At 40.6% G+C, this 27,455-nt stretch overlaps 1 protein-coding gene across 6 annotated transcripts in view; it reads right to left on the bottom strand.

The window, feature by feature from the left end:
* The window catches only part of BNIP3L (BCL2 interacting protein 3 like), a 31,098-nt gene extending 4,796 nt beyond the window's left edge, over positions 1 to 26,302 (bottom strand). For 2 of the 6 annotated variants that reach the window (XM_084884857.1, XM_084884856.1), the window contains exons 1-4: positions 16,828 to 17,010; positions 15,917 to 16,100; positions 6,506 to 6,578; positions 92 to 195 (exon numbers count right to left, since the gene is read on the bottom strand). In XM_084884857.1, the coding sequence (XP_084740983.1) occupies positions 92 to 195; positions 6,506 to 6,578; positions 15,917 to 16,080 (341 nt within the window). In that variant the 5' untranslated portion in view covers positions 16,081 to 16,100; positions 16,828 to 17,010. Of the gene's footprint in view, positions 1 to 91; positions 215 to 6,505; positions 6,579 to 15,916; positions 16,101 to 16,827; positions 17,011 to 26,087 lie in introns of those variants that run through there. The other 4 variants (XM_084884855.1, XM_084884854.1, XM_084884858.1 and 1 more) reach the window with 4 other exon arrangements.
* Between the last annotated feature and the right edge of the window lie 1,153 nt (positions 26,303 to 27,455).

The following is a 27,455-nucleotide window of genomic DNA, read 5'->3' as shown; positions in this document are numbered from 1 at the left end:
TCAGAAATGCATTTGCTAAAAGCACCCTGGGGACTAGCAGGTCCACTGCATTTACGGGCACTGTATCCACTGAAAACATGTGAGAACTTACTTCGGGGGGATGTTTTCAGGCCTACTGGACCAGTCGGACACCCAGTCTACACTTTTCTTCAAAGCATCCACTTCTCTCTCTCCTTCTACAACTTCTTCTTCTGACTGTAAAGGAGAATTCAAACTTTAAAAAAAGACAAAAAAGAGAGACCTGTTCTTCCAACAATGAAAGACAAATCTAGACAGAAAATCATGACTGTACATCAGTCTTCTTATGTCAGAAACATGCCATTTTTCTAAAATGGCTGACAAAATAATAGAAGACCAGAGTATTTAATGTCTTTAAAAAAATTTTTTAAAAAACAGTGTTTCACTGTTTTTATATCTAAGCATAAAACATGAACCTGAAACATCAATTAAGCCTCAATAAAAAAACAAGTGAAACTGAAAAAAAACATATTTGAGGATATGCTATCTAAAGTGTGGAAAATGTTAATAATTATTGAATCTGGGTGATGCTTATATGAAGGTGCAATGTAATATCCACTTTACTTTTGTATGTGTTTAAAACTTTTCATAATTAAAAATAAAAGGGAACATATAAAAAAGTACATGTTAACAAATATTAAGTGATAAGAAAGTAAATACTTGGAGACTTGATGAAAAAACAAATAATAGTATATATTAAGCATACAGAGAGAGATGTGATTCTAAGCACTTTCCATGCATTAACTTTTACCTTGCAACAACCTATAAAAATAGAAACTATTAATATTCCATGTTTATAGGTGAGGAAACTGAGATATAAATTCAGTAACTGCCTAAGGTTCCTAAGCAGTCAGAGCAGGGCCAGAATCCAGAGACAGGAAAATGTTTCTAGAGCCTCCACTCCTCAGCATTAGGTTTCACTCCCTGGAAGATTTTATCTAGACAAATCAATATCCAAACATTTCTCTAGGTTTATTTAATACTACTTAAGCCAAATGTTTTCTGGAATACGTTATTTTATACTGAGTCAGAGTTTGCCATCTTTTATATAAAAAATGAAAAAGGAAACTGTTTTCTCTTTAATAATAATTTAAATTGTTCTGGCCAAGAGCAATCACAATTTTCCAAAAGCTTCTTTCAACAGAACCCACAGGAATGAGACATTCCTAAAAATGACACAGCATTATTTGTTCATTTTTAGGGAATGTGATGCTATGACCTCAAACAAAAGGATCTCAAAGTTAAGAATTGTTTTTGATTTGCAATTTTGTTTAAAGCTTTGACTAAAGCTTTCATTCTTATCGGTCAGCAGTTATGCAATGCAGAACTTGACATATCTCTGTGATTCTTTTTGACAGGTTCTCTGTGGAATAGCTGTCTGGGGAAGGTAGCTTCAGATACTCTCTAGATACAGATAGTCCCTTTCATTATCAAACCAGAAATCCCTGTGGAGCTTTGCTCCTCTGTAGTATCATTCTTATTTTGTTTCGCCAGACTTGGCAAATTCCACGGGATGACACAATGTAGACTGTAGGACTAAGCTTTTCCACTGGGTATTGAAATTACTCAGAATCATGAGTTGGCTCTTAAGAGTAAATCTAAAAAATCCCAAATAAAAAAACAATAAATCGTTACAATTTATTTATAGATCAGCTCATGTACACACAATGTCTGACTATATTCAACACACTGCGTGTCTTTCCAACTTTGACCTCACATATCTCTCTCCAAAATTGCTCAAAGGTTTTAGGCTTAAATTTGGGAACGAGGTAGTATTTCATCCTTTCCAGGAGAATGAGAGCCTAATAAAGTGTTTTGTTCTACTTTTTATTTTTAATATATCTTATTAGAAGGAAGAGGGATAGAGAGCTAGAAACATCGATGTAAGAGAAACATCCACCAGCTGCCTCCTGCACACCCCCAACCAGGGATGTGCCCGCAACCAATGTACAAGCCCTTGACTGGAATCAAACCCAGGACCCTTCAGTCCGCAGATCGAAGTTCTATCCACTGAGCCAAACCGGTTTTGGCTTGTTCTATTTTTTTTAAAAAAAGGTATACTTTTCTCTCAAGTGAGTTTAAAATCAGGACCATAAATAAGTTCTCTAGCTCTCCTCAATACCCATCCTGTGCTTCCTTCTATTCATCTTAAATTTTCCAATTTTAGGTTTTAACTTGTCTTCCAACTCTGAGAATTCCAGAATATGGTAAAAATGCATTTATTCTAATTAAATAAAAGTCATGCTTTCGACTGAATCAATAACCCTCTCTCTACACCTACTCAGGTAGCAGATTAGGATCAGTTTGGCCTGTTCTCAGGTGGAAGGCCCTTCCCTTTTATTCACTTACACTGTCCTTCTCTGGCTCTCCTCAAGTTTTTAGGTCTCTAAACATGGATAGTAAACTGCATACGGTGGGGTCCATGTTCAAGTAAACCAGTTTACAAAAGGGAAAAGGGAGGACAATTTCAGTTTCTATCATATTCCAAAGATACCCAACACTGAGTAGGCTCTTTAGTTCCAGAAACACACTGTAAAAATGCCTTCAAGAGACAATCTATTGTTCCTTTTCTGCTACAAAACTGAGATTCTTAAGGACTACCATCCTAAAAATATAGTTTGAATGACCTTTTGCCTAAAAACGCATTACACCTTGGGCTTCCTCATACTGTAGGTCACCGGTCAGACATGTTTTAGTTCTTTCTCAAGACCTTGTGCGCTCTCCTGAAATCAATCCCATTCATTGACTTATTGTAGAAGAAGGAACAGGGGTCACAGGCTCAGACAGCCCTGGTTTCAATCTGGCTCTATCACCTACTTGCTTTGTAATCTTAGATAAGCAGCTTCATTAAGACAAAGCCTCACCTTTCCCATTCGTTCGTGGATATAATAGCACCTCTTTCACTGAACTGAAAACATTAAATGTGGGAACATTTTTTAAAAATAAATTTAGCACCAATAATATATCTAATATACCTTTCCTTCCCCCTCCTAGAAAAGGCTAAAATGTCATATTCCTCATATAGACACATAAAAATATTTACTAAACTTGCTTCTCATTCATGAAAAAAAATCCTCCACCCTCCCCAAGTCCTAAAGTGATTAATTTTAAATTATCATTTCTGTAATTCAAAAACAAAAACAAAAACTTTAGCCTGGCTGGTATGGCTCAGTGGTTGAGCATCGACCTATTTATCACAGTAAAAATCCTGGTCAGGGTACATGCACCTGTTGATCCCCAGTGGAGGCATGCAAGAGACAATCAATGATTCTCTCTCATCATTGATGTTTCTCTCTCCCTCCCTCTCCCTTCTTCTCTGAAATAAAATTTAAAAGAAACAGTTTAAATGGCCTTTTGAAAGTTAAAATAAATGGTACCACTGATATTTCCCTCACTAAAAGTCTCCCTCTAAAGATATAATATAGAAGTCAGACTGTTTTTCCAAGCACGGAAACCTGTTTAAATGGACTGATCTGATTAGTAATATCGCTTACCAAGGGCTTGATGAGAACCAAAGTTCTTTTAGGTACTTGTTTCTAAATAGGGATCACACTAGCAATGCTATGATAACCTGACACAGAGGCCAAAAGTCTTACTTTTTTAACTCTACACATCCACTTAAATTCAATTGTTAGTTAAGCCTAATTGTTCACCAGCTACTCCATGAACTAGGCAAGAGAGCACTTATCAGTGTTCCATTAGGTTGTTAGGTGGATTATTAGAGGGGAAAAAGTGTATGTGGAAGGTGAGGGAGATCTAAGGTCAAATAAATAATTGGGAAATACAGATTTCTTTATTGCAGGAACTGTCAGAGCCTTAAATGTTACCACCTGCTATGACTAATGGTGTGGGAGGGTGAGGAAGCCCAGGTCTGCATTATTTTCCCCTGATTTGACTTCAGAACTACCATGAGCAAATGTTCCTCAAATCGCATTTGGAAAAGGTTAGTTTTCAACATATCTATACAAAAGACATTATGAATTGAGGACATTTTTCTCGAGTCAGACTACAGCAAAGAATTAACTTCATTTCTCAATCTTGGGATTTCTTAGCCCATGTCTGCATGGAAACTTCATAGACTTTCCTCTTCATTGCTATAGTTCAGTGACTATGGCCAACGGACATAAAAAAGCCAGCAATTTAACAAGTCCAATCAGACATTTTCCTATTTGAGAGCCTTGCTTCTATCAATACATAAGCTTCTCTACAGAATAGAGTTCATCATAAAATAAATTCGTAACCAATTCCAGAGATTTCCTAGGTTTCAGAGAACACCACAAATAGAGCATAGTCAAGGTAGGAAGAAATTGTGCAGCCTTCTTTAACAAAGAATGCTAAGTGGATCCCAGACAACATGCACATATTTCCAGTGCAACAGTTTAAGACACTGTACAGTGAGAACCCCACAAAGCAAAGTTTTTATTAGAATTTATTTAAACATTCATTTAACATATATTCTTCAGACACCTTAACACAAGAGAAAAGGACAATGATTCCTGACCTCAAAAATTTACACTCTGACACTTTTAGGTGACCTGAATTATCAATAAAGTTAAGGGTTGGCTATGAACATTTTAAATCACTAACAATTATTCACTTACTAGAGGCCGGATGCACAAAATGTGTGCAAGAGCAGGCCTTCCTTCCCCTGGCTGCCGGCACCGGCTTCTCTCTGCACCCGGGACCCGGGCTTCCTTCCGGCTGCCAGCATGCACCCGGGACCCGGGCTGCCTTCCAGCCTCGGGCAGGCACCAGGACCTGGGCTTCCCTCGCACCCCAGCTTTGTCCAGAAGGTCGTGTGGAAGGAGTCTGGTCTAATCAACATATTACGCTTTTATTATTATAGACTAGTAGCCTGTGCATGAATCTGTATGCCAGTAGTGCTCTGCGAGACCTGGCCACCTGCGCCTGTTGCCCAAAGGCTCTCTGCAGCCCAGAGGCCCATCCGCACCCCGGCCTGGCCAGAGGCCCATCCATGGCCGGGCAATGAAGCAAGCATTCCGCCCGGCTGCTCACACTGCCTGTTCTCAGAGGCTGCCCCCCTGGAACTGGGGGACTCTGGCAGGGCTAGGAGGACTGGGCGCTGCCATCTTGTGGCTATGGATGCCGTCATCTTTGTGATGGAGTGATGGTTAATTTGCATATTACTTTTATAAGATCATAAATTTTATAATATAAACCTTTATAAGCTTCCAATACTATATCCATCTGTATTTCCAACAATGTCAGCTCCTACTGAACTGCATTTATCTTCTTTAACTTATGGAACCAATGTAATTCAGATCAATATTTTCCTAGCTATTGAAATTCACCTCAAAAGTCATTGCTTTCATTTCAGACACAGTATTTTGTGACCTTAAATAAGATATGTCTTCATTTTCTATTTACAAACTAGAGGCCTGGTGCATGAAATTCATGCATGGGGGTGAGGGGTGTGTCCCACAGCCCTGTCTGCTTCCTCTCAAATCTGGAATCCCTCTCACAATCCAGGACTGCTGGCTCCCAACCACTCACCTGCCTGATTGTCCCTAACTGCTTCTATCTGCCAGCCTGATCACCCCCTAACCACCCCCTGCCAGCCTGATTGATGCCTAATTGCTCCCATGCTGGCCTGATTGCCCCAAAATAACTGTCCTCTCCTGCCAGCCTGATAGCCCCTAACTGCCCTCCCCTGCAGGCCTGGTTGCCCCCAACTGCCCTCCCCTGCTGACCTGGTCACCCCTAACTGCCCTCCCTTGCCAGCCTGGTCCTCCCCAACTGCCCTCCCCTGCTGGCCATCTTGTTTCCACATGGGGGCAACCACCTTTGACCACATGGGGGTGGCCATCTTGTGTGTTGGAGTGATGGTCAATTTGCATATTACCTCTTTATTATATAGGATTCCAGAAAGTAGCCTGGAATACTGAAATGATATATCATAGACAAGAATTTTCCAATTCTTTTAGGGTGATGTCCCCAAATTTTCAGGAGTACAACAAGGACTTTATCATTCTCAGTGAATTCTAAAATTAGAAACTGAGTAACTTAAAACAGATCCAAACTATTTTTTTAAAGTCTTCTTAATATATATATATACATATATATATATATATATATATATATATATATATATAATGTGTGTGTGTGTGTATATATATATATATATATATATACACATATCTCCCCCCCCCCCCCCCCCCAGAGAAGATGGGAAGGGAGAGAGGGGAGAGATAGAAACATCAATGATGAGAGAGAATCACTGATTGGTTGGCTGCCTCTTGCCTACTGGGGATCAAGCCCACAACTTGGGCATGTGCCCTGGATAGGAATCAAACCCGGGACACTTCCATCTGGAGGCTGACGCTCTATCCACTGCACTAAACCAGCTAGGGCAAATCTTCTTATTCTTTAATATATTTTAGCTCAACATACTTAGAAGAGGCTTTTATTTTCCCTAATTATTTATTGTGAATCATAAAAATAAATTATCACAAACACACATACACACCTGAGAGCTATGGTCCCTGCTGGTGTGCATTTCCACATCAAACATAATTTGCCCATCTTCTTGTGGGGAAGGGCTAGAAGAAAAAGAATTGAGCTATTAGTTTTTATTCCATTTCGTCAAATAATTAGCCTCTACTGGAAATTAGAAAATTGAAAATTATAGTAGTATGGCTTTGGAAAGCGGCAAATCAGAAGTATACAATAACCCCGTGAAAGAAAAAATGAAATTGAGCACTTTTACTTCCAAAATGTTCTGGAATTTTTCAGTGGTGATACATTTCTTTACAACGATAACTTTGCAAAGGAAATTTATGTACAGACCAAGACTGTCACATTTTATTTTAACTTTTTCCCCAATAAAGGTAAAAATGATCTTTAAATTCAGAGACCTCATTTGAATTCTTTGTCTCAATGTTCCTTCATCATTAAATAATTCAGCAGCAGCAGTTCTTAAAGTGTGAAAACTGCTTTCATAATACTATTAATTTGCCGTTTTCATTCTCATTCTCTCATGAATGTACAGTGAAAATTTCCAAAGTCCTAACAGATAGAATGCAAAAGCAGATGAGAATCCAATTGTTTTTTATAATATTAAGCCATATATTAAAGAGATTTGCAAAAATGTAAAACAGTGCCACTGGTCTTAATTCTTTTGCTTATGAAAAATAGTTATTTTCCATTTAAAAAGTTAATTATGTTCAAATGTAATGATTTAGTATTTTGAATTAATGAATACATATTTTTTTTATTTTTTCAGTTTTAATTTCTAATATAGTAAATACCAAAATATATTGCCCACATAAACAAAAGCTTTGGGGTCCCTAATAATATTTAGGAATGTAAAGAAGCAGAGACCAATGATGTGACTCAGTGGTTGAGTGTCGACCTATGAACCAGGAGGTCATGGTTCAATTTCCAGTCAGGGCACATATCCAGGCTGATGGCTCTATCCTCAAGAGGGGTCATGCAAGAGGCAGCTGATCAACAATTCCCTCTCATCGTTTCTCTCTCCCTCTCCTCATCTCACTTCCTCTCTGAAATCAATAAAAATATATTTTTAAAAAAGAGAACTACTGCCGAAACCAGTTTGGCTCAGTGGATAGAGTGTTGGTCTGCGGACTGAAAGGTCTCAGGTTTGATTCAGGTCAGGGGCATGTACGTTGGTTGCGGGCACATCCCCGGTAGGGGTGTGCAAGAGGCAGCTGGTTGATGTTTCTCTCTCATCGACGTTTCTAGTTCTCTATCTCTCTACCTTACTCTCTGTAAAAAATCAATAAAAAAAAAAAAAAATATATATATATATATATATATATATATATATATTGTATATATATATATATATATATAAAAGAGAACTACTATTCTACTTATTTCAGAAATATTTGCTTAGAGATATTTTAGTGAATTAGGGTAAGCATAGTCATTAGATAAGCATATAATATATATTCATATATATATATGTATACATATAAATATATAACCTTTAATGAAAAATACGAAGTATAGTACCAGAACTACAAAAATTTACAGATAAATTTTTAGACAAAGTAATTTTTTTTTGTGATCATGAACTATATACCTCATACAATGAATTAATATAAGGTACTAAGTTAGCTTTATCCATGATCCCTTTTGCAATTCCACAGCAGGTCTCTAGGTCTTTCACTACAATACCTCGCCCCCAAATCTAAATTCAAATAGGGATGAAAAATCCTCTGGGCTGAGAGAGCCTCGGCTAGGGGAACCAAACATAGGTAAACACCTGAACTTGCTGCCTCACACAACCACATCACAACTACAACTAAACGACAAAACAGATACCATCCAGAACCACAGGAAGGCTGGCTGAGTGGATGTTAAACAACTAAAAGGAAAGAGAAAAGCACAATGAGACCGGAAGGAGGTACAGAGGTGCAGAGGTGCGGAGGTATGGAGGCTTGGAGGCGTGTGCGGAACCCGGCAGGCAACTGGGTACACTGCTGTTTTTTTCAATTGGGAGGGAGATACAAGCTCCTGACTGCTCTGAACTCCAGTTCTGGGCGAGACTCTGGGGACCCAGACTCATCGGGGAGAAACTGGACTGTCTGGCATCGGGTCAATACACGAGGGCAGCTTTCTCTCAGAGGTGCTTGCAGTGATCATTGTTCCTGCACGGTGCCATCCTGCACGGTGCCATGGGTCACAGATATCCCGGGATCTTTTTGGGGCAGGGCTGATGGGCAGCCATTCCTATGTGCTCCACCCTGGTGATTCCTTGAGACCCTGCCCCACTCAATTTACAACCCCACCCTGTGTGCAAAGGCTTTGCATATGAATGGCCTGGCCTTTTGCAATCTAAAACCTAACAAACTGCGGCTAGGTTAGAGAGCCCCTGAGCTTCCAAAAGGCAGCCCAAGGTTCCACAGCAGCTTGCATTGCTTCACAGGTAGGCCTCATCTGGGCACCTCCAAACCCCAAACAAAGTAGAGGAATCTGCAGAGCTCTCTGCAACTCCTGTTGGGTGGCCTCAGGCAATAGTTGACTTTGCACCTCCTTGGAGATCCAAGAGCCAGTGTACCCAGTGGTCAGAGTGAGACCATCTACATTACAACTCTTCACATCCATAAGAGAGACACTCAGGGGGCAGACTCAGTGAGTCCAAAGGCCCACTGAAGCAAGTCCTGCCCCATAAGGGTGTCTCCAGCACAGAAGTTTTCCCATTGTAGACACAACTGGTCCTCACAGCCAATTGGCCTGGAGGTCAATTCCTCCCAGTGATAACAATAGCAATCATGGCTTAACTACAACAAGACTGCACACAGCCCACAAAGGGGTGCACCAAAAATGTTGACCTCAGGTAATTAGTGAGTCTGAGCCACTGGGCCCTATAAGACACCTAGCACACAGAGCCACTCTTTCAACACAGGGAAGCAGCCAAAATGTGGAGACAAAGAAACAGGTCACAAATGAAAGAAATGGAGGAAAGCAAACTACTTGATATAGAGTTCAAAACCATAGTTATAAGATTACTCAAGAATCTTCTAGAAACCACTGAGAAATTAAGTGAGACCCACAGGATATAAAAAAGGACCAAGTAGAAATTAAGCATACACTGATTGAAATAAAGAATAATATACAGCTGAAACCAGTTTGGCTCAATAGATAGAGCTTCAGTCTGTTCGATTCCAGTCAAGGGAATGTACATTGGTTGTGGGCACATCCCTTGTTGGGGGTGTGCAGGAGGCAGCTGGTCGATGATTCTCTCTCATCGATGTTTCTAGCACTCTAACCCTCTCCCTTCCTCTCTGTAAAAAAATCAATAATATATTTATTTTTTTTTAAAAGAATAATATACAGAATCCAACAGCAGAATAGAGGATCCCAAGCATCAAGACAAAGATTTGAAGTATAAAGAAGCAAAAAACACCCAACCAGAAAAGCAAAAAGCAAAAAGAATGAAATAATATGAAGTAGTATAAGGAGCCTCTGGGACAACTTCAAGTGTACCAAAATCTGAATTATGGGGTTGCCAGAAGAAGAGAGAAACCAAGATATTGAAAACCTAGCTGAAGAAATAATGACAGAAAACTTGCCTCACCTGGTGAAAGAAATAGACTTATAAGTCCAGGAAGCGCAGGGAACCCCAAACAAAAGGAATCCAAGAGGACCACACCAAGACACATCATAATTAAAATGGCAAGGGCAAAAGACAAGGAGAGAATCTTAAAAGCAGCAAGAGAAAAACAGTTACCTACAAAGGAATACCCATATGATTGTCAGGTGATTTCTCAAAAGAAACTATGCAGGTCAGAAGGGAGTGGCAAGAAATATTCAAAGTGATGAATAGCAAAAACCTACAATCAAGATTACTCTATCCAGCAAAGCTATCATTTAGAATTGAAGGTCAGATAAAGAGCTCCACAGATAAGAAAAAGCTAAATGAGTTCATCACCACCAAACCAGTATTATATGAAATGCTAAAGGGTATTCTTTAAGAAGAGGAAGAAGAAAAAAATTATGAACAACAAAGTGACAACAAATACATATCTATAAACAAGTGAATCTAAATATCAAATGAATAAAAAATCTGATGAACAGAATAAACTGAGGAATATAATAGAATCAGGGGCGAGAGATGAAAATCAAAAGGACAATGCGGTACCATCTCACACCTGTCAGAACGGCCAACATCAACAAATCAACAAACGACAAGTGTTGGCGAGGTTGCGGAGAAAAAGGAACCCTCGTGCACTGCTGGTGGGAATGCAGACTGGTGCAACCACTATGGAGAACAGTATGGAGTTTACTCAAAAAACTGAAAATGGAACTCCCATTTGACCCAGTAATCCCACTCCTAGGAATATATCCTAAGAAACTAGAAACAATAATCAAAAAGGATATATGCACCCCTATGTTCATAGCAGCACAATTTACAATAGCTAGGATTTGGAAACAGCCTAGATGCCCATCAGCAGATGATTGGATCAAAAACCATGGTACATCTACACAATGGAATATTATGCTGCCATGAGAAAGAAGGAATTCTTATCATTTGCAGCAACCTGGATGGAATTGGAGAACATTATGCTGAGTGAAATAAGCCAGTCAATGAAAGAAAAACACAACATGATCTCACTCATTTATGGATAATAAAGAACATTATAAACTGATGAACAAAAAGATAGATACAGAGACATGGTAGGAGGAGGATAGGGAGATATGGGGAGATAAGAGATCAACCGAAGGATTTGTATGCATGCATATAAGCATAACCAATGGACGAAATACTCTGGGGAGGGAGGGCATATATGGGAGTGTGTGTGTGTGTGGGGGGCAATGGTAAGATATGTACACATATAATATCTTAATAAAAAAAAATGAAAGAAAAAAAAAGAATCAGGAACATAGAAAGGGAGTGGACTGACAATTCTCAGGGGGAAAGGAGTGTGAGGGTGTGGGAAGAGACTGGACAAAAATCGTACACCTATGGACGAGGACAGTGGGGGGGAGAGGGGGATAAGAGCAGGGAATAAGATGGGAACCAGGTGGAGGGGAGCTATGGGGGAAAAAAGAGGAACAACTGTAATAATCTGAACAATAGAGATTTATTTTTTTAAATGCTTTGGGCTTAACTTGCTCAAAGGAATAAATATTAACTATTAAAGTTGTCATGAGCTTGTGTACAGTGTTAATATATAGAGTTGCTGATTAGACTGACTCAAAAATAAGTAAGATCACCGGAAATATACTAGACTGATTAAGCCTAAAGGAGATTCTTAAATGAAGATAAGAAAAAAGCTGCTTCTGTATCAAACAAACATATTAATGTATTTAGAAATGTTTGCCTTGAACTAGAAACCTCAGACTATGGCAAAGAAACTGAGTAGAGCAAGGTGCTCTTGTGGTTCCCAGTTATTGTCATTATGCTCATAATTGTTGGGTTCACAGACAAAAGCCCTAAAGCACATGTGTCAAACACAAGGCCCGCGGGCCAAATCCAGCCCGCCAGGCCTTGCAATGTGGCCCGCACCGCGCTGTCATCACTGCACTCCGCTGTCAGTTTATGACATTGTCAGTTTATGATTGTTCAGTAAACCATTCGGACCGCGATTTAGGCTGGATTTTAGATTTTGGCCCCTTCTCTGATTGAGTTCGACACCCCTACCCTAAAGTGAAGGGCCAGCTTTACACTGCCAAGACCAGGTGAAGGCAGGCGCATGACCAATCAGAAATTCTGCTCTACTTCCACACTCTTCTTTACCGATGGCACCCATCTCACTCAAAAAATATTAAACATTTCACTGGTGAACTGCTTACTACTCCTTACAATTTGGAATTCATTAGAGCTTCAATCCTGGCTCCTGTTAAGAGTAGCTGGAGAGATTTTAATATATTCTCATGTCTCTACCCACCCTGACAAGATGAGAACCTCCAGGGTTGTGCACTGGTATTTTTAAAAGCTCCCTGGATTCACATCCCCAGGAGGGGGTGTGCAGGAAGCAGCTGATCGATGTTTCTCTCTCATCGATGTTTCTAACTCTCTATCCCTCCCCCTTCCTCTCTGTAAAAAATCAATAAAAATATATTTTTAAAAATTAAAAAAATAAAAGCTCCCTGGGTGAATCTAGCATGTAGGTTGAAAACTCCTACAACAGGGTGGAACAAAACAAAACACATAGCGGTTATCTTCTAACAGCCACCACAGTGACAAAAATAGATCTATGTGGAATCATTTTTAAACTGAAAGTATATATAAATTAGCTTTGGTACCAATACCCAGAAATGCTAAATCCTAAATGCTAAATCCTAAAGCCAGTTGTACTAGTAATCCTTGTGCTGGTGGAGGGCCTAGTCTTCAATTTGTAAAATACACAACATTGTAAAATGCAGTAAAACAAAGTATAATAAAACATAGCACAAAAAAGAAAATAAAGATATTACATGCATATCATAGAACTCCCTGATAGTTTCTGTAGTTTCCTGCTTATTTTGGCCCTTTTGATAGGCTTTCAGAACTGATCCTAAAACTTTTCCACCTACAATAAATACTTCTTAACAACTTCAAATAGAGAGATGCATCTACAATAAATACTTCCTAACAACTTCAAATAGAGAGATGCGTGACAATTCAAATGACATGAATTATGAAGACTCTTTTAAATGTTAAAGGGTGTTAGTCAGATATCCCAAAAGTATTACTGAGCTAAAGTTCCAGGCCTCCTCTGAAAGATGGCCAGTAATCCAGAGCCTGGAGATACATAGCTGAGGGACAGGAAAGTGTTAAAAAGCATTTGCCACCACTCACTTCAGATGTTTAGAAATTCAAATGAAACATAATCATGCAAAGGTGACTTCATATTCAATTACAAGCATACCTGCAACCATTCTATATAATAAAAGCCTAATATGCAAATCGACTGACCAGCAGAATGATGGGCAGAATGACCGTTTGCTATGATGCATACTGACCACTAGGGGACAGACGCTCAACGCAGGAACTGTCCCCAGCGGTGGTGGCAGGGGGCAGGGTCGGCAAGCCAGCAGCGCCAGGCCAGGCAAGGTGGGTGCCAGTGGGGGCCCCCTGATTGCCCCGTCAGTCATCCCGCAGAGGGAAGTGACTGGCGGTGGCAGTGGGGGGCTGGGCCAGTGAGCAGGCAGTACCAGGCCAGCCAAGGTAGGTGCTGGTGGGGGCCTCCCAATCACCCCACCAGTCACCCTGCAGATCAGCCCTGGTCACCGGCCAGGCCTAGGGACTCTACCCATGCACAAATTTCATGCAACAGGCCTCTAGTAAATGAAGTAATATGACCAGAGAGGCAAGCAGATGACTTGCTTTCTGCTCAATGACAGCACAGTGAACACAGATGAAGGAACACACTGGTGCCAATGATCAAGGGCCACCTACTTGAATGGATACTGAAAGCCTATCAAAAGGGCCATAATAAGCAGGAAACTACAGAAACTATCAGGGAGTTCTATGATATGCATGTAATACCTTCATTTTCTTTTTTTGTGTGCTATGTTTTATTGTACTTTGCTCTACTGCATTTTACAATGTTGTGTATTTTACAAATTGAAGACTAGACCCTCCACCAGCACAAGGATTACTAGTACGACTGGCTTTATTGAGATACTAGCTTTATTGCGATGATCTGAAATATGCCTGTACAATATAAACTTCATTCTAAAAGACACACTAATGCTGTCATGATAGGAATCAAAGGCAAGCTGCTCAGAAAAGAGCTATCTGCTCTCCTCTGTTTCTTGACCGGAGCCATCCCAGGCTCTTTAAAAGCACAGGAATAAGTCAGAGAAGAGATGGGGTGGTGGGGGTGCACACTGTGCCACAGAGACAGCAAACCAATCCTCTGCTGCCTTGATAACATCAGTGGATCATAAGACACCCAGGAACTTCAAAACATGATTTACCTCAGTTAATCCTTTTATATATATATTTTTAAATTGATACTACGTGCTACATACACAATTTTTACAAAGTACAAATATATTTAAAAGAAGAAAAATCTGTAATTCCATCTCTTAAAGATAATCACTGCTTATATATTTTTTAATTTTTAATTTTTCTTTTTGGAGAGAGAGGAGGAGAGACCAGGAAAGAGAGAGAGAGAAACATTGATTTGCTGTTCGACTTGTTCTATTTATGCATTCATTGGTGATTCTTGTATGTGCCCTGACTAGGGATTGAACCCGCAAACTCAGCGTATCAGGACAACCCTCTAACAAACTGAATTATCCAGCTAGGGACCACTGTTTACATTTTTAAATGTCTCTTTAATCTTTTTCTGGGCATTTGCATTTTCTACATGGCTGATACCAGTGAATTAATCAGAAGATCATCCAGAAGCCCATAGTACTATAAGTATGGCTGTCACTGGTCTAAGAATTGTTAAATGATACCAGTGTGTCATTGAATATCTAGTTCCTCTGAAAAACAGATGCTTATACTGAAAATAAACTAACAGCTCAGTTTCATTCTACACACACATTCCTCTATATTCTTATTGTTTCACCATAAAAAATCCTTAATCAGTGGAATTAGTTTCTCTAACTTAGAGAAAAATGAGGTCTAAAATAAAACTTCCTCAGATAAAAAATGAATTGTTTTTACAAACTTGGTCAGTGCTTCCACCATACAAATACTGTTCTAACTTGAACCAACTTGCAGTTCCTGTGACGCAAACATTTACTGAGTGTGTACTACATGCCAGCACCATCACTGAGAGTACAAAGGAGATGAAACACAACCCCAGCCTTTCGGAGCCTCACAATCTAGAAGGGAGGACAGATATATAAAGAGATAACTATATTCAAGGCAGAATGTGATCTGTGAAACAGGGACACAAAAGATAAAAGAAAATGGGAGAAAGTTAGATTAATTTTATAAGTAAACATTTATGCCATTGACTTTTTTAAAAGATTTTTTTTTTTTTATTATTGATTTCCAGAGAGAGAAGAAAGGGGGAGAGAAGAGATGGAGAGGGAGAGAGGGGGAGAGGCGGAGAGCGAGAGAAAGAGAGAGAGAGAGAAACATCAAGCAGCCACCTCCTGCATCCCCCCTATCCTCCAAATCCCAAGGATCAAGCCCACAACCCAGGCACAAGTCTTGACCGGGAATCGAACTGGCAACCCCTCAGTACATGGGATGCTGCCCAACCAATTGAGCCACACTGGCCAGGTATATGGCACCGAATTTTAAAATAATCATCTAAATCTGATACAGTCTGATAAGGAAACTGCCTTAATATGGGGAAAACAATGGGTACTCGAGTACTTGTCAATTATCTGTCTGGTTTTAAATACACATGCTGTGATCAAATCGGCTGTCATATTTTCCCATTTATTTTTCCTAATGGGAATTAACCTTGTAACCCATCTGTTTTCTGAATTCTACCAAAACATGGATCTCACTTACCTGTCACAATGAGAACTGCCTCTTGAACTACTCTGTCCTGATTCATGTTGTGCATCCAAAAGAATCTTCTCCATGTCTCCATTGTGGATAGAGGATGAGGAAGGGACGTGCTCCAGTCCCCCATTTTTCCCATTGCCATTATCATTACCATTGCTGCTGTTCATGGGTAACTCCACCCAGGAACCTGTTGGACAAGTCAGATAACTTGTTAAGCACAGCAGAACCGAAATCTGTCATGTGCACACAGATGTGAACATGGTGAATTCAGATAAGAAGTCTTATTCGCCTCAAACCAAATGCAAAACATATTCTGAGACAGCTAAACAAGAAGCAATAAAAGTTACAAATCTATACAGTTATGTTCCTGAAGCAGCTCACGCAATCAACCAAATTAGAAAAAGTTGAACTCTAAAACTACTAAATGTGTCCTTCAGCCGATTTTCTTTCTGGTTAAAGCTTAATTTATATATAATAAACACGATTGGAAATTTTTAGTTTGCTTTTCAAAAAATATCTACTTTATCGCTAGACAGGCTATTTACCTTTAATATTTTAGTTTACATCTTTTCCATAGTCTACCTCAGCTATTTAGTTGTTTCCTCTCCACAAATAACATCAATATATGACAGTTTCATAAAGATCATCTAGTAAGTAAGTTAACAACTGTGTCCTTATTAGCACAAACAATTGAGAAGCTCCTAGAGAAGCAACTTAAATGCAATCATAAAAATCTTAAGTTGTGTACAGATCTGGAGCACAAAATTAAGGCAGCTGGCTCTCAACTAAATCAGGTGACAGTACTAACAAAATCTGAAGGGAAAAAAAGGCTGCACCTCTATCCCACAAACTAGTTTCTTTTTTCCTTTATATCTCATACCTTCTGTTCTTTCTCCTTTATGCGCTAAACATACCTTGTAAGAACTTGTCTCTTCTCTCTTCTCTCGCGAGAGTTATTACCGCCTAGATTTTTCATTAAGCCTCACTGGTTGGGGGAGAAATAACTGTTCATCTGCTACAGGCAAAACTGAGTTTTCTCAGGAACAGTCAAAGGGGGCGGAGCCACAGAAAAGGGGATGTGGCCCTGGTAATGTAGATAGGTCTAAAAAATATTTATTGCTTAATCAGTTTACTGAACACATGAAGGTGTTTTTATTTTAACAAGAATTGACAATAGTAGCCAATAAGCCAACTTCACAAAAAAAAAGATAATGTATTTTTCCTTCCGTAATTTCCATTCTTTACAATAAATTTTGTTTTGGAAATCGTCACCATACAGGTTGATGGAGCCATTGCTCTAAACTCTCAGCAAAAGCATTAAATAGAGTTCTGTGGCTAAACAGTATTCCATCAGCAAATCAGAATAATCACTCCAATAAAGTTCAAACCCTAAAGGCACTCAAAATGAGGTGAGGACTATTCCAGATCTAGAAGTGAGCTCAGCATCATCCTGATGTGAAGGGAGAGCTCAAAGGCATACTGGATAGGAAATATGACTCCACCCCTTACTATCTACTAGCATCTGACTTTCTGGCTTTGAATTTCCTCATTTGTAAAACGGAGGTGATAAGTACCTACCTCCCTGGGCTATGTGAGGATTAAATATAGGAGCACTAGAGGCCCAAAGCATGAAATTTGTGCAGGAGCAGGCCTGCCTTCCTCTGACTGCCAGCACGGTCTTCCCTCTGGCACCCTAGACCTGGGCTTTGCAGTCCCGGCTTCATCCAGAAGGTCAGCCGGTCTAATCAGCATATTACACTTTTATTATTATAGATAGATAAAGTGTCTAAACAGTAGCTGCTCAGTTACACACTAGTTAAAAGAGCTTATATTTGTCCCTAGCTTGGTAGCTCAGTCATCCCTATACGCCAAGCTTCTGGGTTCGATCCTGGTCAGGGCACATACAAGAATCAACCATTGAATGCATAAATAAGTGGAACAACATATCAATGTTTCTATCTCAAATTAATAAATAAAAGTTTATATTTGTAAATTACTTAGAACAGTGTTTGGTAAATAAAAAGAAGGGATCTTTTCTTTCCTTTCCCTCTGAAGCAGTCCTAAGGATGTCACAGTTCCACAGTTATTACCAATTCTTTGGGACTGTACCGCCAAACAACACAGCTACATAGCGTCTCCATGGCCTTATTCTATGTGCACACAAAAATGTACACAGACTAGATAGAACTCGACATGGGTTAACAAATTCAACTAGCAAAGCAAAGGCAGAGTTAACACTGAATAGTTAACTAAATATTTGGAGTGCCTCCGGAGTTAAGAAATATGTCAAATGCATCCCTAAATTTAGAGCAAGGCAAAATATTTTAACTGGAAATAGGCAGAGAAAGAGAGGTATATGATATCAATTGTTGGTTGCTTTTTGTGGTTTTTTGGGGTTTTTTTCCTGCTTTCACAGTTTGAGATTTTCAAACTTATTTTAGAACCAGTTCTTGTACAGAAGCCCAATGTGTACAATTAACAAAAACAAATAAAAGGCCAGGGCTACTCTGGCAGAATCAGAACTAAATAACCAGGAGTTCCAGATGAGTCTCTGTGGAAGCCAGTGTTCCCTAAAATATAATTAATGTTCACTTGAAGTAGCTAATGAAAGAGAAAAAAGGGTGTAACAGTAACAGATTTTCTGTTCCTTACTTTTTTGAAGGACTTGCACACCAATATCTAAATTCTACTTCCATATTAAAAATTCTTATATTTTAAAAATATGTAAGCAATCATAATCTAGGAACTTGGGGAGAAATACCTAGAAAAACTTAGTAAAAGTAATCTCTGCCTTAACCCTCAGCATAACTGAAAACATTTCTACTTAAGACAGTATTTCCTTGACATATATTATTAGTACAGCAGTTAAGAGCACAGACTGAAGCCAGACTCCAACTGTATCATTTACTACTATAGCTATTACCTATATCCTACACTTGCCAGTTTTCTCATCTGTAAAACAGGGACAATAATTGTATCTACCTCCTAATATCGTTAAAAAGATGAAATGAGTAAAAGGCATTAAAAGTAGGAAAGGGTACTAGTACATAGTGTTAGGTAATATTACAATTAAAAATATAGTTTATTCATTTTTTTATAGAGAGGAAGGGAAAGGGATAGAGAGCTAGAAACAACTATGAGAGAGAAACATCAATCAGCTGCCTCCTGCACACCTGCTACTGGGTACAAGCCCTTGACCAGAATTAAACCTTTCAGGCCGCAGGCTGACGCTCTATCCACTGAGCCAAACCGGTTTCACCTATACTTTATCTTTTAAAAAATATTACAAAAATGTTTTTTGAAAAAGCAAACATCAGTACATAAAAAAATTATTACCTCTCATCCCAATCTCACATTCCTATCACAAAGGAAACCAGTTTTAAAACTTTCCTATGTAAACTTCCACAATTTTAAATATGGAATCATACATTCATTTTTCTATAAGTAGCATTTGTTACCTAACAACTTGCAGGTGTCTTTCAATGTTAATGTATATTGCCTTACTTCATTCTTTTTAAAAAATATATTTTATTGATTTTTTTAGAGAGAGGAAGGGAGAAGGATATAGAGCTAAAAACATCGATCAGCTGTCTCCTTCACACCTCCCACTGGGGATGTGCCTGCAACCAAGGAACATGCCCTTGATAGGAATCGAACCTGGGACCCTCAGTCTGCAGGCCGACTTTCCACTGAGCCAAACAGGTTAGGGCTTTACTTAATTCTTTTAAACAACTCCTTTGCATCCCATCATAAATGGCAATGGACAACCATTACCCAAAGTACTGTTTCCAATATTATTAAAACCAAGGCTTCATGGAGGGTAATCTGGCAATTATATTAAGGGCCTTAAAATGGTAATTTCCTTTAACTCAATAATTCTCTTCCAGAAATTTCTATGGGGAAAAAAAAAACAAAAAACAGTACTGCAGAGAAAATTATTCACACAGATATTATGAGGCTACATATCAGCTTCATCATTTGAGAAAAATGGAGAAAAAGCAAATTTATCTTTCTAACTACACGTCTTTTTCTTATCATCTTGTTCATTCCTGATTTACAGCTCAAAATTTCTTTATGTTCTAACTCTACCAACCCTAAATCCCTTTTTACTTAGACAGGAAACAAGGCAAGATATGAGGACTGTGCTGTCCAAGCAATAGAAAGCAGGAAAAAATCTGAGTGAATTATCTTCCTAATAATTTTTAAAATTAAAAACTGCAGGCTCTGTTACATTAAAAGCCTTACAAATTGAAAACTGTTCCTTTATGCCAGATTGTACATATACACAATACATTGGATTTTTTCTATTTTAAGTTCTTGAGAATGGCTAAGAGATTCAGAGAAGCATGCTTCTACATTCTCTAATACAATACATTGTGAAGGTGGGTCCAGTTATTGTGATTACATTCACAACTGTATACTGTATATATTCTTTATAGTTTTGCTAGTGGCCCAGTGCACAAATCCAAGCACATGGAAAGGAAATTAATTAGAAGAAATATTTTAACACTAGAAGCCCGGTACACGAAACTTGTACATGGGTAGGATCCCTAGGCCTGGCCAGTGGTCAGGGGCTACACACACACACACACACACACACACACACACGGAGATTGCTGTTCACCCTTTCTCTATAATAGAAATGTCAACCAAATTCACGATCAATAATGACAGATCAAAACACATGTGTGTGATTGGTGCCAGTGAGAGCTTTAAATTATCATGCATGTGCAAATCAACTTAACCTTTTATAAATACAGAATAAACTTGCATAATTAGACCTGATTTCTGGTTTAGCTAAACTTTTGCCAGCTCAGTGAAGCACCCCAAGTTCTCTTTCAGGTACCATATTTTTCGGACCATAAGACGCACTTTTTTTCCCCCAGAAGTGGGGGGGGGAAAGTCCCTGCGTCTTATGGTCCAAATATAGCCTACACATATACTGTAAAAAAAAATTTTTTACTTGCCCGGCTCTGTGTGGTCTCTGTGTGCTTGCCCGGCTCTAAAATGGTTCTAAATGCTGCTGTTTACTTTACAGGGTTGATTACAAGTGTTTATGACTGTGATGTTGGGTTTTAATGCACATAAAATATTTTAGGACACTATTTGTTTCAGAATCTTTTCTTCTTCATTTCCCTTCTCTAAAAATTGGTGCGTCTTATGGTCCGGTGCGTCTTATGGTCCGAAAAATACGGTAATTGTCAGCAACACAGCAGCTGGTTATTATTGTAGATCACGCAGGTAGCACAAAGGGTAAAATATTTAACTGCACAGTGAGAAATCCTGAGGTCATTTTCAAGGTCCACCATTTCTAACTTCTTTCCAGTTGGGTCAAGTTGGGTCAAGTTTCTAAGTCTCCGTTTTCCACCGAGTCTCCTATCTACCTACTCCAGGACTTCTGTGAGGATCAAATGAGGTGAGGCACAGGAAAACCTTCAAACATTTGGGGATCTCAGCAGCGTCGGCTACAATTTGGTGGGGTGCCGCTCCGGGGTGGTGGCGGGGTCTGTGACCCACTGAGGGGAAGCTGAGTGTTGCTGTGGGTGACAGGTCCACAGTGCCATTTCTCTGTAAATGGCCAGTGAGCATCATGGCAGCTCCTGTGGTGAGCACCTGCCCCCAGTGGTCATAGCTACCAGTCAGACGAATACTTAGCATACTAGCCATAGATAGATACTGTGTTTCCCCAAAAATAAGACCTACTTAGAGGTTTCCTTCTGAGTGAAATATAAGGCATCCCCCCCAAAAAAGACCCCCCCCCCAGGCTCTGTCTCAGAATGCTATTGCTAAATATAAGAGATTTGGTCCACTGATTCTGAAAGAAATGGAGTCACAAGAAATTCACCAGGAAATTCAGGAATTGGATTGTTATGATGATGTTCCAGAAGATGATGACATGATTGTCATTGAATAAATGAGTAAATTCTTGATACCGTAGGACTCACAGTTTGTCTGGTTTGTGTTGACAACTACCGTACTACCGCACCATATACAGGTAATAAATTTCCTTTATTTTCATTTAATAATAAATGTGTACCGTATTCTTCTTCATGGAAAAATAAAACATCCCCTGAAAATAAGACCTAGCGCATCTTTGGGAGCAAAAATTAATATAAGACACTGTCTTATTTTCGGGGAAACAGGTTAGTAGATAGATAGATAGATAGATAGATAGATAATTTAAAATCACCGAAAAAAATAAAAATAAATAAATAAATAAAATCACCAGTTTAATCCTCACACAAGAGGGAAGTGGAAGAGTTAGGGGTGAGGAAGAGGAGAGAGAAGGAAGAAGAGTATTATGTCTAAATTTTCCCTCAAGTTTTCAAAGCTCCACATGTCACTCTGACCCTAAACAAAGGTGATCCATTTCGTTATATCTTATTCTCTTTCCTTCAAGCTTTTATTTTATTTCAAGTACCTGATGCTAGAATTCAGACCATGAATAGTCACTGACATTCTTATGAAACAGAAAGTCAATAACTACAATGTAAGGAGTTACTTACATACCAGTTACTTATGTGTTTAAAAACGGTATTATAAGGCAGTGAAGTTTCACAAAGCTTTCTTGCAATATCGGGGAACCAGAACATCATGGCTAAAAATGTTAAAAAAAACAAAACAAAACAAAAAAAAAACGGAGTGGGGGTGGGGAGCTGTACTTTCTACATTAAACAATAAGAATTATACTGCTATCTCGATTTTCCTTTAAAAAACAAACAAACAAAAAACTTTATTGATTTCAGAGAGGAAGTGAGAAGGAAAGAGCGGGGAAACATCGATGAGAGAGAACCACAGATCGGCTGCCTCCTGCATACTCCTTACTGGGAATTGAGCCCAAAACCCAGGCACATGCTTCATGACCAGAATCGGACCTGGACCCTTCAGTCCACAGGACAATGCTCTATCCACTAAGCCAAACCGGCAGGGCTGGATTTTCCTTTTATTACTTCCTAATTTTTATGAGATATGTGCCCTATACAAATATTAAGTAATTTAGTAGTTTTCTTAAGAATAGCCGAAACCGGTTTGGCTCAGCGGTAGAGCGTCAGTCTGCAGACTGAAAGGTCCCAGGTTCGATTCCGGTCAAGGGCATGTACCTTGGTTGCGGGCACATCCCCAGTGGGGGGTGTGCAAGAGGCAGCTGGTCGATGTTTCTCTCTCATCGATGTTTCTAGCTCTCTCTCTCTCTCCCTTCCTCTCTGTAAGAAAATCAATAAAATATATTTAAAAAAAAAAAAAAGAATAAAACTAACAACTGGAAACTGGAAAAGAATCTTTTAACTTTGAAAGCTGTTCAGATATTTGTCCACTAATATGTAATGAAAGTGAACAGTCTTCCTATAGTGGTAAATTAAAAAATATATATCAGAGAAATGTTTCATTGTTTCAAAACCTCTATAATAAAAGCATAGTATGCAAATTATCCTCTCAATCTGGAGTTGTCCAGGAGTTTGACCAGAGGGCGGGGCCAGCCAGGGGAAGGGAGGGAGGCCCGGCCAGCAGCCTCTAGGGACCCTACCAGTGCACTGGGCCTCTGGTATTTCAACAATTTGCTATTAAAACTCTGCTTTGATCCCCTGAACTAAAGATAAAATCCCAAGCCAGAGATAATCTGTACCATGAGTTCATGTCCTGTTTTTCATAGTTGTGCAATTTTACCCGACAAAGAACTTCAACTTATCAGCGATTTGAATAGTGCATATTAGATGCCTGGATAAGTTGCTTTGCCCAGTGCCCAAAAATCATTTGAAGGACTCAATAAGGCTTCTTGTTTTGCTCCGTCCAGTTCTGTATAATGAGCTAAAAAAACAGAGTAAAAGGCAAGAGGGGAGTAATGAAATATGGCACTGCTGGAAAGCTTTTCAGTACTTTAAAAGCTCACCCTACCCCCAACAAAATGCTTCCCACCCAGCAGCTTTTCCAATGCAACACTCTGACATCATACACAGGCTGAGTGTTCTTCCATTTCCTAACAGCTAACATAAACGTGGCAGCAGCTGCTTGGCCAACATCATCAAATATCTCATAGGTCTGTCAGACACAGAGATAAACAATCACATGTAACTCAGCTCCATTTTTATTTTTTTATTTTTGTTAAATGGTCAAAGGAAAATTACAATTCCTTTGCTTTCTGCGAAATCATGTACACATATTTGCCAAATAGCTAACTTAAGGGCATTATAGGAAAACAGAGTACAACTCAAAACACGGACACTAAAAAGAGGTAAGATGGCCAGGTCACCTCTGTACACTAAATCAGACGAAGTAACATACTGAGAGAGTAAGAAGCACACTCTCTGGCCACTGAAAAGAAGTGCCCTGAAAAGAGCACTAGATGGGATGAAACTTCAGCTCTAGGCCCAAGCCGGGTGTGAACTGGGACAACACACCTGACTGAGTCTAGATAGATTGCTTTCCTAGGAAATAACAAATGACAGTTACCTCTCAAGTTTCCTCCCCACACTTAGTAAAGTATATGATTGTTAACTATTATACTGTAAACCTGACACTAATACAAAATAATATTAAATGTAAATTGTAATTGAAAAACAAAACTTTAGGAGGTGGGGTGGGGAGAGATTAACCAAAGAATTTATATGCATTCATGGACACAGACAATAGTGTAATCATCTGTAATACTTTCAACAATAAAGATTAAACAATAAATAAAAGAAAAAGACAAATTTAAAAATAAAAATAAAACCTCTTCCCGTTCTAAAATCCCATGCTTCTAAGAGTAAGCTAAACACCAGGTAAATAATTATTAAAATGCATATTAATATGTAAAGCAAATTACACTTATGGAATCTTAAATTAATACTAACTTACTGTAGGAAATGATATATGTCGTATATTCCAGACCATAAGACAGTTAAACGTTTTTTAAAAGTCAACATTTAAGGAATGTATCCATAAAAAGATGAAGCGGCAGCAATAAGCAATGAAAACATCTTAAAATACTCAAATTCTCTCCCCATCTTGCGAGGACAGGAACTCTCTTCCCTAAAATAATTTTTAGGCCATACTGGTACACCGCCCTCTTATGAAAGATACTGCAATGCTTTTAAATGTCACTTAAGCATCCAAGTGGTTCTTAAACAATCTCATCTGGCATATGCTAACTGTCCCAGCCACCTCTTTTATGAAAGGAATTACAGAAAGATCAGGCAAAAAAAGCCTTCCAAGACCCTGAAGCTTTAAAGAACACCTGGAAATAATACCCTTAGGACAAGATGTCTAAGCCCCAGAATGGCACGAAAAGCAACTGTAGTTGGTCCTAATTCAAGACTGCCATTCACTTCCGACCGCCCTTGTGTGTGCATCTGTTTTTAACCGTTTCTGAGAATCCATTGCCCCAGACTCCGTGATTTGTGCAATCTTGTATGGTTCAAGAGGGTGTTTGTTCACAAACAGGTTTATAGGGCACACAACTCTATCGTTAAAAAAAATCATTTGAGCAACTCTGAAACATCTCAAAAAAAAAAAAAAAAGTAGCATCGCTTCCCCCACCCCTTCCCCCCGCCCGCTCCCGCAACGTGATACAAGTAACCACTGAATTACTAAATGGTTTTCCTAACCCGCCTGTGGTAACAAAGGAACGCAACCAGAGGGCTCGCGTTCCCCGGCCCGGCAGCAGGCCGACCCGGCGAGGCGGGGTCCCGGGCCGAGGCCCGCCGCACAGCCCGCTTCCCGCCGCCCCGCGGCGCCCCCGCCCCTCCGCTCCCGGCGGCCCGCGTCCATCCCCCGGCGGCCCCGCCGCACGTCCCCATCCCGGCCCACGTCCCCTCGCCGCCCGGAGCGCTCCGCCCACCGCCCCGCCGCCCAAGGCCCGCCCTCCATGCCCCCGCCCCCCGCCATAGGTTCCGCTCAGGGGCCACCACAGGTGGGACCCGCACGTATCCCCACTCTTCCCGCCCCTCGCCCTCCCCAACAGCGAACCCCAAGCAGCCCCCGACCCCGAGCCCCCAGGAAAAGAGGGGAGACCGGTCCAGAGGCAGGCAGGAGCATCTCATCCTGACAGGTGACGGGAGCTGTCAGTCACCCGCACAGACCCGACCTGGACCAATGGGCTGCCTTCTCCTCCCGCCCCCCGCGCGGAGCCGGCCGCGGGCCGGCGGGGCTCCTCCTCCCCCATCGCCTCAGGCAGCCCGCCCGCCTGCCCGGCGCTTACTGTTGAGGCCGGCTGGCGGGGGCACCGGCGACTCCCCTTCCTCGCAGTTGTTGTTGTTGTTGTGCAGGGGCGGTGGCTGCTCTACTAAGTGAGACGACATGGTCGGGCGGCTGGAGGAGCGGCGGCCGCGGCGGGACTGCCTCCGGCGCTCTCGGACAGCAACACAACAAGCCGAGTCCCCCGCCCCCTTTTCCGCGCCTGCGCAGTCCCGCCCTGCCCTGACGTCAGAGCCCGCCCCGGCCACGTGACGACAACACCACCAGGAGGGGCGGGGCGGGCGGGGCGGGGCGTGCCCGGCGGACTCCCGACGCGGGGACGCGGGAGGCACGCTGACGCGCGCGCCGGGAATGCGTTCCTGCGTGTCTTTTGCACGGACGGGCGAGGAATGCGGCCGGAGCCGGGATGGGGTGGCAGTGTGCAATGAGGAAGTGTGAGGTGCTCACGTGCTGGAACCCACGTCTCCCACGCCCACGGGATCCACATTGTTGTAGCCTCCCGGGAGCATCTATTTCCTTGCTGGTGTGGCAAGACCTCACTCCTGTCATGGGTGATGCCGCTGACACAGAGGAGGAAAAGGCCCCGGCGCCTCCCTGCCGTGCACCTGAATTAAAGCTGTGTCAGGAAGAGTAGACTTCTAGTTGTTAAAGAGTTTCAAGAGTTTTGATTACAAACGTTACACGCGATCATTGTTTTACAACGTATTTCATCCTAAAACTTGAGATTTTTTTAATTTGTTTAGCGATTTGCCTTTATCTCTATGTATTTGCATAATTCTTTTAATTTCTCTTCCCTTTTTCTGTTTTTTGTTAATCCTCACCATTGATTTTTTAATTTTTTTTAGAGAGAATGGAAGAGGGGGGACAGAGAGAGAGAGAGAAACATCAATGTGAGAGAGACATATTGACTGTCTCCCACACGTGCCCTGAATGGAGCTAGGGATAGAGCTTGCAACCCAGGTACATGCTCTTAATATGTTTATTTATTTATTTGAGAGAGGAAGGGAGAGGGAGAAGAAGAAGAGAGAGAAAACATCAATGATGAGAGAGAAACATTGATCAACTAGTTGCCTCTGGCACACCCACTACTAGGGATCGAGCCCACAACCTGGGCATGTGCCCTTCCCTGGGACCCTTCAGTCCGGAGGCCGACACTGTCCAATGAGCCAAACCAGCTAGGGCCTCAGGTACATGCTCTTGACCAGAATCAAACGCAGGACCTTTCAGTCCAGGACTATGTTCTAACCACTGAGAAACTGATTAGGGCTAATTTTTGTTTTTTATTAATCCTCACCCGAGGATATTTTTCCATTGAGTTTTAGAGAGAGTGGAAGGGAGGGAGAGAGACAGAGAGAGAGAAACATCGATGTGA

This window comes from Pipistrellus hanaki, assembly GCF_964339955.1.
Source record: "Pipistrellus hanaki genome assembly, chromosome: 5".
Classification (NCBI taxonomy): Eukaryota; Metazoa; Chordata; class Mammalia; order Chiroptera; family Vespertilionidae; genus Pipistrellus; species Pipistrellus hanaki.
Note: the sequence above shows the minus strand (reverse complement) of the source record. Positions and strands in the feature narration are given on the sequence as shown.